Here is an 18,000-nt window from a genome sequence, read left to right on the forward strand (position 1 = left end):
AATTGGGATTTTTCATTGAAAAGAAACTGGCATTAAATGCATGTGCAGCAAAAACTACTAAACCAATATAATAGAAAATCTTTAAACGACACAGCTAGAACAAGAACAGTGTCACTGATGCAAAATAATACTCTTGCATAGAACCCGTGGTGGTTTGTTTTGGTTGTTTTAATATTAGTATATGCTCTAAATTTTGATCATATGCAACTTTGATAAATAAGGGCTAATAAATATATTTTAATCTCCAACAGAAAGCAAGTATAATACCAATTCCTACAAATGTTTATTTTATATATATATATATATATATATATATATATATATATATATATATATATATATATATATATATATATATATATATATATATATATATATATATATATATATATATATATATATATTTATATATATATTTTTTTTTTTATTTTTTCTTTCCTCCTCGTTTTGAAAATTTCAAACAAGTAATTATCCAGACTTGGTGATACTGAAAGGTGGACCAAACAAAATATTTTATATGAATGGTCAAAGAAAGCAACTAATGGGTTGCCTGCCTTAGGAAGTCAGTAAGTGAGATTCAGACAGATGAAACTAGAGAAAAGCCAAGTTAGGAGGGAAGAACTTAAGGGATGTCTTTCACTGGACACAATAGATGTCAGACAAAGGAATTTAACATGCCCAGCAGGAATAGCTTAAAAGGGCACAAGCAATCATGTACCTGGAGGGCCAGATGATATGCGAGTTTGTTTCACCATCCAAGTCTTTCTGAAGAGACCACTCACTTTAAGACAAAGATATCATGCTAAAGAACATCAGCCAAAACAAGGTAGCTTATAATGATAATAGAGGAATCAGAAAATGGTAAACATGTAACTGTGTTGCTATGACAATTTAACAACAATGCACTCAACTTTAATTGCAAGGTTCCAAACCATGGACAAGACAATGTAGCTATGATTTGTGTTTATCACCATAATTGCAGGATATATTCTAAAGTTAATGTTTCCCATTTAAGTGTGATACTGGGTCTTGACATTGCCTTAGGATTAATTTATCACTCCAACAAAACCACAGTAGCCCAAAAGAGACTTCTTTGGAAATATGTTAAAAAAGACCTTTAGTAATGTTTGCCCATAACCTAGACTCTGCCAATACCACCAGAGCTCTGCCTTAAGGGCTCTGAACTACTGATCAGAAGGTTGCTTGAATCCAGTCATTTTCTTCAAGGCCCTTTTTTAAGTTGCTTTGGATAAAAGAGTCTACCAAATGAGCAAATGCAAATATAAACCTCCTTATTGGTTAAATGTAATGGATTGCCTTGCATAAAGGCATAAACTGAATTTGCAAGTGCAGCCATACAGCAGCATATCGCTATTGATTGCCGTAGCCAAAGTAGGTGAGGAAAGCAGGACAAGGTTGAGAATTTCGACTTTATGTGAATGAAAAGTGAATATTGCCTAGCGCTGACAAATCAGATTACTATACATGTCATGGGTCACGTCTAGGGTCAAAATTAGGCTATGCCAAAGTCAGCACATCTACAATAGAATAGAATCAATAGATGGAATCTGAATCATGGCACTTGTAGTAAGTACTTGGAGGTAGGGAGGTAGGCAGGTGTATGCAACATTAAAATTTACTTTCATGTTAGTAATATGGCAGTGTTCATCAGTAAACCCAATGCCTAATTATGTTCTTTTTAAGGAAATAGTTCCAGCCAGCTACTGACCGATCAACATGGGTAAAAACTTAAAGCAAATCCATCATTTACCTTTGTAGATTTGCTTAACTGCAATTTAAATAAATATTTTTTAAAAATAAATAAATAAATAAATAAATAAATAAATAAAACCCTCTACTGGTAGACCCATTTCTTCCTGTCCTGCATACCACCTGCCACTGATTATTGGCTGCTACTTAGGGATGAAATTTAGAGAGATGTAATGCAATTGGCATTGGATGACACCCATTCTGTACCCCAATACTGAACTTGAATCTACTGAGTGATGAGAGGATTAAAACCACAGCTAACATTGTTTGACAGAAATTTAAGCACGTATAACATTGTGTATCCAGGGGGAAACTATGTTTAACTCTAGCGACCTAAGCAATGGGGTTAAAACCAAAACAGTAATGGGCATCATTATATAAAATCTAAAAGGGTGTTTAAGTACAACAATGGTAAGTGACTACATTGTAAATACACTACAAAGGATTATGGAGCTATCTAGTCCCTTGATCAGTGCTACAATGCATTTACACAACAGAGACCTAAAGGATGTAAAGGACAGCAAAAGAAACTGAGAATACACTCAGTCCCAAGGCTGTCCACTTATCCAGATTAACCGATCATCATTCCTTCAACATAATAATAAATCTAGATTAAGAAAGGTAAAAGCTGATTTACTGACACTCAGGATTTTGTACAAGCTTGTATTTGAACCATGATATATAAAAAGATATACTACACTAATCCAAGGACATACTAAAAGCAGAAGCTCACAGACTCACCCTTGTCGACTGAGGATGTATTGTGACTGCTGCTCAATGAACAGGTCTCCTGGGGAGATTCCATGGCGTGTGGAGGGCAACGAGGCACGGCGTGCTGCCCGGGGGGAGCTAGGCACTGCAGCAACACCTCTGGCCTGTTGGGGTGGCCCTTTTTCCACAGTGGGTGGAGCTTCTTGTGGGCATGATCGCGGGCTGCTGTCTGGTATTCCCTGGTAGTTCTTCAGGTTGACCCTTTTGCTCTCTTGCTCGGGATCCAATCTCTTGTCTCGAGAACTGAAAGTGTTTCGTCTTTCCCGGTGTGAGCGAGAGGCAGAATCATCAGTGGGCATGGAAACCCGGCCCACACCTGAGCTGCTGTATCTTAACCTGTTGGCGTTACTGTCACACTCCTCTTCCTCTCTCCACTGTTCTCGTTTCTGACCATGCCCTCCATCAGGCAAAGCTTGTTTATCCAGTGACCCTCTGCAGGCTCGTGTGTGTCGTGGTGTATAATCTACATCTGGCTCCTGGTCAAGGAGTATCCCATAACGTTCTGATAACTGCCGCCGGCGTTCGGCTTTGTAGCGAGCTATTCGTTCAGCTTTGGAGCTGAGGCTGGTCAGGTCTTGGCTTTCAGGGTTGGAAGCCTGATCAGGATGCACAGGAAATTGCGGATTGGGCCGCGTTTGTGTCCTTGATTGCCTCTCTGTGTTATCCAACTCATCACGACTGTAGCACCTCACTGTGGCAAAAATGTGTGTGTGTGTGGGGGGGGGGGGGGGGGGGGGCAGAAAAACAAGTATGGACAGGAAGTAGAAATGAATAACATTATTTCAGACAACATACTATGAGTTTTATCACTTCTTTTGCAAAGGAGATCTTACAAAATATGTACTATTTACTTAATTTACTCTAACATTATTATATGAAGTGGAAAAATGGGGGTGTTTCACTTTAATTTGGGCATTTTTTTTAGTTCTTAATTCTATTTAACATGAAGTGACTTCTGAAGTGAAGTTAGCACAATACCTGGCTCAATAGAGTCTGAAGCACGTGTATAACGTGGTGTGTCCTCCTCCAGTAGCCGATTGGTCACCAAGCCAGGTGTGTATTGCATGCTTGTAGCCAGGGCAGATGGCACATCTGTTTCTATACCCTCCAGCCTTCGTGCAATCCTCTCTTTTCTAGAGAGAATGCCATCTTACTTGATATTTTTCGGTTACTTTGAAATTGTGAAGTTAGTTGGTATATACTCTAGAACAGGGGTTCTAATCTTTTCCCCCCAGTGCGACCCTTTTAAATCACTTAAAGGGATGGCTGGGCCTACATTGATGCACAGATATGAGCCTGATTCATAGAGGAACACTCCAATAAAAATCTCACCTAATCTCAGAGCTTTTAACGGTCAGATGGTGCCATTACGCAACCTTGCATGCACCCATCAAATTTATTTGTTCATCTTTTTAGCACCACATTCATGACACCCCAGGGATCACTTTGAGACCCTCATGGAGGTCATAATACCCAGGTTAAGAACCTCTGCTCTAGAAATGTAATAATTAGTAGATATACTCACCTTTTCATTTTATTATCACTTGTGATATCCGTTTCAAAATGCTTTCGTAACTCTGAAACTATAAAGAGAGTCTGTGAGGGTTTCAAAAATCTCTAAAGTTCTCCAGGTGAAGGTTGGTGGCTTAGGATCACTCACCTTTGGGCAGCACAGCAAGGATTCTGTCGTTGATATCTGTGACAGTATGTGTGTTTTTGTATTCACTGGAAAAGTCTCTTGTAAAACTGTGAAGCACAGAAAAGTTAACATTTAAAGATTCTTATTTCAGGAAACAAATATTCAAAACATGAATATTCGCCCTTCCTAAAAGCCTGAAAAACTATGGTCTCAGCAAAATGTTACTATCGCAGTCAGAAATGTCATGAACAGGAAGAGAATATATGTGAAGTAACCCAAAAGTAAAATGCTAACTTCCACATAGAGCACTTTAAGACCAACCACAATTTCTTAGTGATAAAGCAGCTTGAGCCACTTTTAATAAACAAGGGTGTTATGGAAGCCTACATCAGTACCATGCTTCTGTGTAATTCATTTTAAGATGAATTAGTAAATTGTGTCATGGACTCTGATCATCCTCATGGTCTGCCTACAGGAATAGATTAAGAGCCAAGTTATTAATACATGCTTTGAATTCTACATTCCCATGACACCATGCTTGCCCAGTCTAAACAGTGTACTCCAATTACCAACGTATGCAGTGAACACATACCGATTTTTAAATTTAAAAGTTCTGACACCATAAACTATATTAATGCCTTAACCCAATATAAAGGCGCTATCCTTTTTCACCTTTTGGGGGTTGGGGGATGACCTACACAAGATAAGTAATGAGCATAAAGGTCATCAATATTGAAATCAGGGCTTTCAAAAAAAAAAAAAAAAAAAAAAAAAGGGGGCCTGCAAGTTCAAGCTTAAAATATCACTCACTGCATTTGTTTTATATCATGGATTATTTTCATGAAGAACTGATAATTCAAAAGCTGACTGTATTTGCTTTTAAAGATGACTAAACAAAACTCAAAAAAGTCCAGACCCAATAACAAAGTCAGAGTTTGGCAGATTTGGACAGCTTTGTCCTGAAATCTCTACAAACCCAGAGGCAAATGTTAGAGAATGGAACATGAACACACACACATTTGTAACATAAGGTTCAACCAGATAACGCCACAAAGGGAGCTGCACTATTCAAAGGCTCAATCACTTTGATCAGTCCATTCAGTGAACAATTCAAATAACAAATCACCTTTATCTACAGAGAGGTTTGTGCACCTGGATTTCCACATTAATGTCTCCTTAAGCGTGCTCCAAGTTTCATGTATGGTTAAGCATTTGTGATATGATAATGACTCTTTAAAAGGCAGATAATCGACATGTATTCCCAACAAACAGATGAGACTGACCTGCTTAACCAAGGCCAATTCTTTTTTTGTTACTGTACACTGAAGACAGTAGAGGTTTGGGATCAAAAGATGAACGAGACGACAGATCAGAATTTCAGCTTTCATTTCCTGATATTTACATTTAGATGTGTTAAACAACTTGGAACATGGCACATTTTGTTTGAACCTGCCCATTTTCCCAATGTGACTGACTTTGGAATTCATTCTGTTGCGATCATCATGAGTTACTTCAATAAAGAATAGTGAGCCCATTCCAGAAGCAGCCATGCAAGCCCAAGCCATGACACTACCTCAAACATGCATGATATCCAGATGACGTCAAAAGAAAGCTTAAATTCTGATCGATCATCTCGTTCATCTTTTGACCTCGGTCCCAAACGTCTTCAGTATATAGCAAAAACAAAAGTATTTGCCTTGCCATTGAAATACTTTCAGAGGGGACTAAATATGAAAACTATTTGTTTGGGGAAATTAATTTTCAAAAAAATAATTAAAAGTTTTTTTTTTTTTTTTTTTTTAAAGTAAAGAAGTAGAAGTCGACGGCAACTGCATTGATTGAGATGCCTCCATCGCCAACAAGTCAAGACCTTCTTGTCACTCATTTTGATGCCTAAAATATCTTTCAAATGTACTTCAAACAGGAAGGGGGGGGGGGGGGGGGGGGAAGAGGAAAAAAAAACAACATTTGACCTTGCTGGGGGTTCAGCAAGGTGGGAGGGTGTTAAACAGTAAACCTTGTAGTGGAATAAAACAAAAGCACACCTTGGTGCTTCTTTCTGTAGTACTGTAGTGTTGCAGATTTTAGCTGCCGAGTCACCACCAAGCCCTGTAAAAAAAAAAAAAAAAAAAAAAAAAAAAATTTTTTTTTTTTTTTTTTTTTTTTTTTACTTGGCTGGGAAACAGTATTCCTCACAAAAAGAAAGGAACATACAATGCCTTTATTAGGATGCCTACAAGGTCTAGAAACATTTTCTCTTCAGATGATGGAGTCAGACTAAAATGGCAGCAACTAAAAATCACCAACTTAAACAAAGCCATGAAGCTATTCCAGCATAGACAAGTGCAGTGCTTATGTTATTGTCCTTTAGAAGTTTTATTAGATTTATTTTTTTTTTTTTTGGGAGAAGGTGCAAAGCTGTGTAGCTGTTACTTTTGCAAATTGAGCTACTTTCTGTGCCAGAAATTTTTTTCTATAAAAAAAACTAAAAATTAACTGCATGGCAAAATTATTAATCAGTTGGGTCGTTTTTTTGGTATTACTTAAAACTATAACAGATCTAGTAATACCTTTAAATATCATCGACTGCACCTTTAAAAGCACCTCTCTCATGATTTTACCATATCTGTAAAATTAAAATTAAGAGTAGGCACTAAGATCAAAGCCCACAGGTTTGTGCTCTGTGCAAGTGCCAGAGCAAAGCTTAAGGATGCTGACTGGCACAAACCAACAACCTAGAGAGGGGCGCAATGGGGGATTTTCTAAAAATACAGAAAGGGGTGGACAAAGTGAAAAATAGACCTCTCTCTAAAAATGCCACCCCCTCATCCTGAAGCACATACAGCTCTCAGAGGAGAGACTGAAGTGGAAAAGTCATGTATTGCAACAAATATATAATTTATTTATTTGAGATATATATATATATATATATATATATATATATATATATATATATATATATATATATATATATATATATATATATATATATATATATATATATATATATTCCTCCTGTAGAAATAATAGAAAGTAAGTAGTAAGTCTTCGATTTGTGTAATCACTCATGACATTGACATGGTGTCAACAAAAAAAGCTGAGCTGAATAAACTCAAACATTAGATTAAATAAGAGAAAGGTTTCCAAAACAGTGAAGATTTTTCATATCAAAAACTTGTAGAGCGAAATAAGTACAACACTACATAGCCATTATGCACATTGCTTCCTGCCTCCTACTTCCCATAAGTTGGCAATGATGGATTGATCATCTTTAAACTCTGATATGAACAAAATCCGACTTTTACACTCACACTTCAAACTGATTAAGACAAGGCAGTGTCATGTACAAGCTCACAGCAAGTCCCACGCAAGTCACTCCTTCCCTCAAGTAGACATACATCTAGCAGCACAACAATCACACACTTCATCCAATCCTGCTGCCAGATGACAACATCCAGGCGAACCAGGATCTTACCTCGGCTGTATTGTGCGACATGGCCAGGGTAGTTAGTAATCCACGCGTTACGAAACATGTTACAATGTAAAAAGTACAAGAAAATAAAATTTAAACAGAGATCGGACCAGACAGAGAGAGAGAGAGAGAGAGAGAGAGAGACAGGGCAAGACCTCAATGTGATGGAAATGCAGACCCATGCACAGTCCAGGGGAGGGGAGACAAATCACATACACATATGAGAGAGGGCATGAGAGAGAGAGGGCATGAGAGAGAGAGGGCATGAGAGAGAGAGGGCATGAGAGAGAGAGAGAGAGAGAGAGAGAGAGACTGTAATCTGCAGGCTGTAATCTGACTGCAGGCAGAAATTAGCCTGGATGATATAAGTGGATTCCCAGACTTCTGGCTCATCTACCAACACACATGCAGAAGTTTAAAGGTATTAAATTACCAGGACTACAGCTGATGGTCTGTAAAGGTGAATCACTAGCTGGTATCAAATTACTTATAAAAAATGATGGCAACAGTAAATTAGTGTGTGAGTGAGAGTGAGTGAGAGCGCATAAAATGTGTAGTCCAGGATGTGGGTGAGGACTCCCACCTTAGTCAGAAACACAGGAAAATATTTCAGTATATATTTGGACAAATGTACACAACTATAACAATACTACCTCTCTCAATCACTCTCTCTGACACACACGTACACCGGGTTTTCTTGAAATATTTCGAGTTCACTAGAGGGTAGAAGTGTGTGAAGGGGGGGGGGGGGGGGGGGGGGGGGTGCATTAATATTCAAATGGCTGACCCACAGGAGGTACTGTGTGATTTGATACCTCAATTATATGTACTTTTTTTTTTTATTTGACTTCTCCACACCACAAACAAGAAAGAGGAAGGGGGGAGATAAGGAAAGAAGCAGCAATGATCTTTTCATATTAGAAAAACAACCGATTTGTAAGTATCTCTTCCAGGACAGCAATAAAAATCAAAGAATTTTCTGTCATTTAAATAACCCAGTCTGTAAATTTTTTTGCAACTTTGTTAATAAATTGATATCTTTAGACCAAAAGATCATTATAATTTCTTAAACACAGTTAAACACTTGTTTACATAAAATAAATAAATAAACAAATAAATAAACACACACACACACACACACACAGTGTCCTCATCCCTGGCCTTTCACTGAAGATCCCCTTAATAAGGTAATGTGTATTGTGATTGGTCAGGAGGCCAGTAAGTGGGTGGGGCAACCTTGTTTATCCTGCTGCTTTGTCCACGTGCTCTCCTGTGCACTTTCCTTTAGTCTGCTGCTCATCTGGATCATCGGTTGTTCTTTTTCTTACCACTTTCATACCTTTGGGTCTTTCTTCTTTTCAACTCACATGTCTGTTTTCATCTTCATCACCACTACCTTGCCACTTTACTACCATCACTCCTAAATATTGCACAATCAGCCACACACTCACCCTCAGACGCAAATAAACAAACTTCTGCGTAATCCTGACACGCGCTCTGCTCACATGCACGCTATTTTTAAGCTTAAGTGATATCCCTTAAAACACTTAAACCATACAGACACGTAGATGCTGCTACTCATACCTTTATTACTGCAATAATTCTGCATCCAAAGTATCTGGTCTTATATTTCTGGATTTTCTTAAAGAACCATTGCAAACAGCAATTTCACTCAATAGCATAGCTATGTTCAGGACAAACTAATGAGTCTAAAAGGAAATTCTTAATTTTTAAAGAACTAAATTGATAGAAATATATATTTTTAAAGGATAATTATAGTTCTGCTGTAAGATTCTTGATATACGCATACCTGTGATCTCATCGCAATAACTGATTTCTGCCTTAATGTGCCAGGTTTTAAACGAATAAAATTGCTACACTTAAAAGCCAATGTTCTATCCATATAATGCCATTATCTTTGTATGTTATTTTGCTTAGCAACTAAAGCTTACTGATAACTTGATTAAAACGTATCCTATTGTTTCGTTGTTTTATAAAAGCAATGTCAGGAGAAGGCGTGCATTACAGTGATTTTATCATGGGTAATGAGGTTTTAGGCACTCTGTGTCTTGTGCCCAAGAACACTGTTCCTTGTGACAAAATGATTATAATGCACACCCTTGAGAGAGAGAGAGATAGAGAGAGAGAGAGAGAACACCCGCGAGGGAGTGAGTCTGATTCTCTCTCTCCTCTGTCTGTATATACATGTAGAACTGTATCATAGTATTTAAGAAATCTAAAGTCTAAATAGTTTCTATATATTCCACCTTTGTTTTTTATTATTGCATATATTTTGGATTTTTTTTTACATTTCTTTCAGATAACTTTATTATAATTATTAGATATTAGTAATAATTGTTATTAGAATTATTAGAAAAGTTGACATTTATAGGCCTGTGTTGGATCAAACCCCTTCAGATCAACCGTATATGTTAATAACTAAGAAGATCAAATAAGTTAATAACTATAGTTAGTAATTATAGACATTAATAGAAATATAACAACTTTACAAATTAGTTTTAAAATAGTTAAAGCAGCAGCCCCCTCCTAACTATGCTTCCCAGACCACACTTTGAGAACATAAGAATACACAACATAAATAAGACCAGGGAGGGGGGATCCAGTACTGTGATAGAGTCCTACAAGAGGCATGTGCATGCCTTTAAAATGGATTTGTTTATCCATGTAGCATATGACTAATCTGGTAATCTTCTCCAGATAGATTCAAATCTTTGTACATGAAAAATTGCCATTTCAGTTAAGACAAAGAAAACTAGCAGGCCCAATAAAAGCATTGTGGAAAGCTTCTTTGTTTGGACAGCAGAGTGCAGAGGAAACAAATTTCAGATTGCATTCTCAAACATTAACCACAGATTACCAGCATACATACATGCACACCTGTCAATTTTACATTCCACCACATAAGCCTTTGGAAGGTCTACAAGACTACAACCATTAAATCAGTGATGCCTGGTGGTGATAGGGGGGTTAAAATATATCAGTAGCTCAACAGTGAATCTATTAGGGCTGAATAATGCAGTACATCACAAGGTCTCACTGATAGCATAATAAGAATGGTGAGATTGGCAGTCGTATTCGTGATTTCTGAGGGGTTTTTTGTACATATTTCAAGTTCATGAAGGTTTCAATGTAGTGTTTCCTCCCAATAACAATCAAGGTAAACAAAGTTGTGACACTCTTGTTCAAACAAAAAACAGTATTTGTGCATACTTTTAGTTTCTCCTTCAACAGTATTCTGGAGGGAAAAGGATGAAAATAATAATTCACTTCATTTGAGTTCATTACACCCACAACTGAATTTTACATGAGCTTTCTCAATCATTCATGAGGTGTTACCACAAAATCTGCTTTAAGACATTTGTTAAAAGCAAATGATTTAATGTGAATGCCAAAAATATAACCTTATATTGAGGTCTTATTTTTGAAAGATAGGGAGACTTGTCCCTGCTTTTATACCAGTCACTCCTGTATTGTACTGTGTGTATAGTATTATTACACTTGTATTCAAGTATCATAAAGTCCACCAAAAAAAAAAAAAGGCGGCAATTCATTGTTAAGTCACAATTATGTCTGTAATAGTAGTCAGCCAAAATTTGATAGTTGTAACAGGCCTAATCCAGACAGCAGGTTTCTTTGAGACAATAACTGAATAAAATAATTCTTTTTTTTTTTGTGCGTAGTGAAGTTAGAAGTACATACATTTTTGTGCTATTCTTTGTCCTGGACCTCAGAGTGATTTTTTTTTTCTTGCCGTTTACATGACCAGATTTGTAGGGTTTGCATGTTTACAAGACAGCATAAGCATATAAATGATTTGGAACATGCAGAACTCAGGGCATATTTTTGTTCCCCAGTCCATCTTTCATCTTATATAGGCCAGAATACAGTTCTGTAGCCTCTTTATTTAAAAAAAAAAAAAAAAAAAAAAAAAAAACTATTTAAAAAAAAAAAAGAAAGAAAGATTGATGAATATTTGTGTATTACATATAAAAAAAATATGCTACAACACATGCTATATTGTACATGAATATTGTTCAATTTGGACATGGTGTATTTTGTATATATACAAAAAAAACAGTACATACTCTAATATTTAACATTTAAATATTTCTTGGAATTTTTTTATTTCACTACATTTTTTATTTGCCTGTTTCAGTGTCTAAAGTACTTGAATACTAAAAGTGATTCTGACTTCTAAATAGGTGGTCAACAAAAAGGTTTTTGGTTTTGTTTTGTGAACCATTTTATCTTTTTATAAAAACTTATCCCCATTTCCTTCAGCCATGACACAGAGCTTTACACTTCACCATGAAGACTGCTTTCACATAACTACTCGAACAGCAGCATACTTTATTCACCAAGATAGCAAGGTAAAATGGGTATACTTATCCCTTTGGGTTTGTAAGATTTCCTAGCAATGTGGATTTATTTTATATTTTGTTTTAGCATCTCTATGCAACTTTACTATAAATAAACGAACAAATATTTTAAAAAAAAAAGATGGGGGGTAGGATAGCACAAAATTGTCTTAGCTACAAATGAAAGGAAAATTGACCACTCTTTTGGTAGTTATAAGGGATAGGGTCAAATTATTTGAATTGTTAAGGCATTACTCAATTAATATTTGAACAGTACAACAGTAAACCAATTCGATCCTGGGCTCAGGTTATTGTGTGTAGAGTTTCACATGTTCTCCTTGTGACAATGTTGGCTACCCCCAGGTTCTGTGGCTTCCTTCCTCACCCGAAAAACAAACCACTAGGTGAACTAGCTATGCGAATCTGAACGTGCGTTAGTGTGTATGCCCTGTGATGGACTGGCCTCCTTTCCAGAATGTCCATGCCTCATGCAAGTGTTTCCAGGACAGGCTACAGAGCCACTGGGACCCTGACTGTGATAAAGTAAAGTAATGTGGGTTACTTTGTAATGCATAGCATGTGCAAACATACACTGATCTAGACGAAATATTTTGTGCCATACATATCATTTTTGTGTGCCTGTGTGTAGGAGTTTGAATATTTAAATAACGCCTTGAAAAATCTGAGTAGTAATTTTGCCAGGAATGCCCATCCCTAATTCTCATCCATATCAGGAGGAGTGTAGCCACATATAAAGCCACCTACATTAAAAAGAACAACGTCAAGTTAGCTGAGGCATCATTTACGACATATTTGGCCAGTATCTAATGTCAGAAGATGACCATGCATTCACACACAAAGTGATTTTTCAGGAAAGCTCATCAGATCCTGAGAACAATAAATAGAGAAAGATAAAATGTGCTAGATCATGATGGCACACTCGTGATTGTCAAGATGTAGCTACTGAAATGCTTAACCAACTACTAATTATTCTCCAAAGACCTCTCTCTCCAAAGACTCCCAGTTCTGCAGATCACACTACATCTGTGATTTCTTTAAAGATAGCATTAATAGTGCATAATAGCTCTAATTGGCCTATAGTTATCAATAACTTTTAAAGGAAGAATAAGAACAATTAAAATACACATTATCATCAAGCATTAGATACATATCTAATTTGCTTTAGGTTTGTTTAAAAGTGATCCGTCTAGCGTAAATCATTCAACTTGAACGGTTTTGTATTTAGTTGGCTTAGTGAAACATAATTCCTCCTGTTAACTGCTTAAGATCAATTGAGAGGAGAATCATATTTAATAACAAAATAATCCCTCTTGTAAAACTCTCATCCCCCTTTCTATTCATTGGACTCAATATATTTTTATATATAATTTTAGGCATCAATATATGATAGCACTTAAAATTATCAATTAATATTCAGAAATCGTAAAGGAAACTAAAACCTGCTAGTGTATTTAGGCTAACTGTTAGTACGTGGTTTGCTGGCTAACTTTTCTTACCCCTTCGCTTGGTGAGACTTTTTTATTTAATGATGGAAAAAAAAAGATAGTTAATGTACAGTTGTATGCAGAAGAGCCAAATTATATATTCTGTATACATTTGTCTGTAAACATTAATTCACAGTTCCACACCTTGCTTAGCAGTTGACAAGATTCATCATCAAATGCAGCTCCATTTTTCTCCAAATATACACTATATGGCCAAAAGTTTGTGGACACCTAGTCATAAAACTTGTATGTGCATGATGAATGTCCCATTCCAGTTCTAGTCCCCTCTGCTGTTGTAATACCCTCCTCTCTTCTGGAGAGGCTTTCCGCTAGATTTGAGAGTGTGTTGCTGTGGGGATTTGAATTCATTCAGCCACAAAAACTTTAGGGAGGTCAGGCACTGAATTTGGGTGAGGAGGTCTGGGTTGCAGACAGCGTTCTAACCAGGCTTCCAACACCCAACGGTGTTCCTTTGTTTTTAAGGCATTAATTAGCTAATTTTTAGATTCTCAATCAGCTTCTGGAGCTCATGGTTGAGTGTTAGCACAAGTTTTGAAGATTCAGGGAATTTATTACACCTTGGAAAAGTTATACAAGTCCTAATGAGTCAATTAAGACATAATGAGTCTTTATTGGTCACATGTACGGTAGAGCACAGTGAAATTGTTCTCTTCGCATACCCCAGCCTGTCAGGAAACTGGGGTCAGAGCGCAGGGTCAGCCATGATACAGCACACCTGGAGCAGAGAGGGCCTGCCTAACAGTGGCAGCTTGGCAGTGCTGGGACTTGAACCCCCGACCTTCTGATCAGTAACCCACAGCTTAAACCCTTAACCGCCAAGCCACCTCTGCCCCATAGACATAAGGTAATTAAGTTCTGAGGCTTTACAACTAAGAAGGATGTCCAAACTTTCACATGCCACAATTTTGTTTGATCTTTTAGATTAAATATAAAGTAACTACATTAACATCAAATGTTAAGGCAGAGGATGTGATGTACTACTTTTCATTTGGCCATGTAATTTGGGCAGGGTGCCCAAATGTTTTCATAGAACTGTAACTAACTGTGGGGTCTGTTTCTAGGATAGTTAACTATAGCCATTTTGTTGCTTGAACCCATTATGAAAGCAGCTCCAGAACATTTCCTATTATTCAACCACTGCTGAAGGCCAGATCTAAATTCCTGCTAAGCAGGAGGGGTAGGGCTGGAAGACTCCCTTTCTCTTCTCTGCTCTCACTGCTCATCTGCCTTTATTAGGAGAAAGTGCAAACAGCATAGTACAGTCTGTTTATCCAGCCACTGGAATGCAAATGACTGAAACAAACCAGTCATTTAGTACTGTTCTTTCAAGTCCGAACCCACATCCACTAATGTTAAGACCCTGCCTGATGAACAAGATTAATAAGCACAGCTAGTTCACCAATGTGACGTTCTGAAATTGTGTGTATTACAGTTTTTAGTGCTTCAAGATTGAAGATGTAGGGAACATTTTGGGGTAAAAACATTACATCAATGAGTGGAAATTAATCCTAGATCACAGCATGTGTTGAGTAGCTTCCATGACTTCCATGATCCAGTGATGCACATAACTATGTAAACTGTCCAAGGCTTTCTTTAATCCTGATAAATCTAACTTGGTTGAGATTTATGCTCTTTCACCTTGTTTACAATTACAACTACTGGTCTAGCCACAGCTTCCGTCCACATTTACTTTGCTAATCTGTAAAGCATATTCGGAATTGTAACCAACTTCAAGAAAGCACCTGGTTCATACTGTGCAGCATTTCTGCTCCATTATCCTCTGATTTCTCAAGATACTGGAGCAGCAGCTTCACGGTGCATGTTCATATATGGCTATTACACACTGAGCAGATGTGAAATGATTTACAGCAGCTGAGCTACTTATCCTTAAAAAAAAATAATAATAAAAGAGTGAAGCTGGTGTATTAGAACTACAAAAATCCTCATCTATGTCATTGTGTGACCCTGCAGACATGAATCTACAAAATACAAATGTGTAGGGAATAAAACTAATTTTATAACTTTATAACTAGCTACATACGTACCCATGCATTCTCACACAGTAACCATTTCCCTGTATTTTTATTTTACTGATCCATATAAAATCAGCATCATTGTTCTAAACATATGTGACATACTGCCCTATACTAAACTTGACTAGGGAGTCAGCAAATGCAATTGGTAAAGAATGGAAAAGACTGAACTCAAAAGGTTAACTATGGCCCATATATATATGACCGTTTATTTTGACAAAGCAGGCAGGTGCAACTAACTCAACAGCTGCAATACTGGTGTCTGGCCAAAGGCCACCACAAAAACACACACACACACACACACAGTGATGGAGTGTGTTAGTGCATAAGTGGGTTTCCCATATACACTCACGATAACCCAACAACACTAACTTCTCACTTCACAAAACTACACATGCAGTCATTTCTGCAGATGCTAAAGTGACAGTTACAAACAAGCCACTATTGAATTCAATTTCATTTGTATAGTGCTTTTAACAATGGACAATAAATTTTAAATCTATACATTTATCCCTAACGAACAGTGGCAAGGAAAAACTCAGACAACTTGAGTGAGAAACCTCAAGAGGAACCAGACTCAAAAGGGGATTCATCCTCACTTGAGTGACAGCAGACAGTACGATTATAAATAATATATGATCTTCTATAACCGTACACTATATAGTCAAAAAGACAAACCAAAAATGTACAAAAAAAAAATCAGCTTTTACCCAAAAGGTAGTGTGTGTAACAAATATATATTCACCTTGGCTTTCTGCCTGCAAAGATCACATCTGGTTTAACAAATGCAGCAGTAAAGACAATCAGTTTGCCTAAAGATGTCTAAAACCTCACTACCCAAGAGTGCCTTTCTCATGATTTCATCAGGTGTTTTGGATAGCCACATGCCATAGCAAAATGGACATATACCTAAATCAATTCAGTTTGTAATCAGATACTGGCTGCCAAACTGACAGCAATGTTCCTGCACCATCACAGGCTTATCAAAACGGAGAAGTGCAAACTTTGTGCAGATGACAAGTATTTGTCAGTCAACAGAACTGGATGAATTAATCACAAAAGTCGAGTGAAGAGACTTTCAGTGGAATTTGGTATTGGAATTTTTAGATGCAATTTTCACCATTTTTACTTATGAAGCTAACCCGACTTCACTTCTTGTGAAGACGCATGTAAAAATGTCAGAATTTGACCATGTTACATGCACCAGTCAATAGTAACTCTTGGAATTCTGAGTGTGATTTTGTTTGCATTCTGCTAATGACTCATGTGACAGCCGAAGAATTTTCTTTTACTTAAAATATCCTCAGCATGTCCACTATGTAATCTTTTAAATGCAGAGATTAGGCATATATTTTGGGAATGGGAACAACTGGAAACATTTTGGGAGGAAATATTTCTTCTAAAAACACTGTGGTAAAAGACCCTCGACTTGCTAGGTGAAGTTGATTTGTATATAAAGAAAATCGTGTTGATGTTTACTACAGCTGTTACAATGTGTATATTGTGAAACTGGTAAACAGTGAAGACACCATCAATACCACAGTGGTGGAACGAGTTACTGTCAGTCAACCAGAAAAAAAAAGTCATGTGTAATATAAAGGGACAACCTGAATATTTTTGATAAAATATGGAATTAAATTTTAAATATAGCTAAGGAAAATATGTGATTAATTGAAACTGATATAGATCCAACATCATGTATTGTGTATAAAAGTAAAGAGATGGACACGTACATCATCTTCTGTGGCTATATTGTTTTTTCTTTATCTTACGCTCAGAATAACATATCTGTAAAGGTAGGGGATTGGGTTGTGTTTCATTGTACTATTGAATTTGTATAATAAAGTATTAAGGTTTTTATTTATTTTAAAAGTATTTTCACTTGTCAATATATGCCTGATCCCACCGTGTATGTACCACTTTGGCCAAATTGGTCAAATCTATATTTTAATCAAATATACAAGCATTTACTGGTCTGCTGACTTGCAGTGGTTCTCTAAACTGTAAGGTATGCCAAACAAACATACTGAGGATGCCAAGCATGGACATGCCACCAAAACTCCAACTCTCGCCAATTAGTTCCGGTTACACTGCAGCCCATGACAGCTGATTTCAGAGAAAATCAGAAGTTTAAGAGGAACACAGAGTTCTAACCTCTAATTTGTGAAAAGGAAACTAGAGCAGAGCAAACAGGTCATTGAGACACCATTACCTAAACAGATTCATTGCTAACCATCTTCTCTAGACAGCATGTACTGACAATCGATGCAAGAAAAAACAATAAGTCTTAAATACTGATACATCCACAACAGTTTTTCCTCTTCAAGGTTGAACAGCAAAAAATCTAGACTAAATTGACTGGTGACGTTTTGAGAATTTGAGATTGGTGTGAGAATTTGGCGAACATTAT

General features: G+C 36.9%; 1 protein-coding gene and 1 long non-coding RNA gene across 15 annotated transcripts in view; one reads left to right on the forward strand and one right to left on the reverse strand.

Annotated features, from left to right (window-relative positions):
• Positions 1–18,000, reverse strand: part of svilb (supervillin b) — a 66,982-nt gene that overhangs the window by 43,226 nt on the left and 5,756 nt on the right. For 8 of the 13 annotated variants that reach the window (XM_053673854.1, XM_053673863.1, XM_053673859.1 and 5 more), the window contains exons 1-7: positions 7,656–7,814; positions 6,226–6,289; positions 4,202–4,287; positions 4,067–4,124; positions 3,520–3,674; positions 2,512–3,232; positions 719–781 (exon numbers count right to left, since the gene is read on the reverse strand). In XM_053673854.1, the coding sequence (XP_053529829.1) occupies positions 719–781; positions 2,512–3,232; positions 3,520–3,674; positions 4,067–4,124; positions 4,202–4,287; positions 6,226–6,289; positions 7,656–7,713 (1,205 nt within the window). In that variant the 5' untranslated portion in view covers positions 7,714–7,814. Of the gene's footprint in view, positions 1–718; positions 782–2,511; positions 3,233–3,519; positions 3,675–4,066; positions 4,125–4,201; positions 4,288–6,225; positions 6,290–7,655; positions 7,815–18,000 lie in introns of those variants that run through there. The other 5 variants (XM_017495801.3, XM_017495802.3, XM_053673855.1 and 2 more) reach the window with 4 other exon arrangements.
• The window catches only part of LOC124629279 (uncharacterized), a 22,571-nt gene continuing 7,368 nt past the window's right edge, over positions 2,798–18,000 (forward strand). For both annotated transcript variants that reach the window (XR_006984224.2, XR_008393102.1), the window contains exon 1: positions 2,798–2,807. This is a non-coding gene — a long non-coding RNA (uncharacterized LOC124629279). The remainder of the gene's footprint in view (positions 2,808–18,000) is intronic.

This window comes from Ictalurus punctatus, chromosome 20 (genome assembly GCF_001660625.3).
Source record: "Ictalurus punctatus breed USDA103 chromosome 20, Coco_2.0, whole genome shotgun sequence".
NCBI lineage: Eukaryota > Metazoa > Chordata > Actinopteri > Siluriformes > Ictaluridae > Ictalurus > Ictalurus punctatus.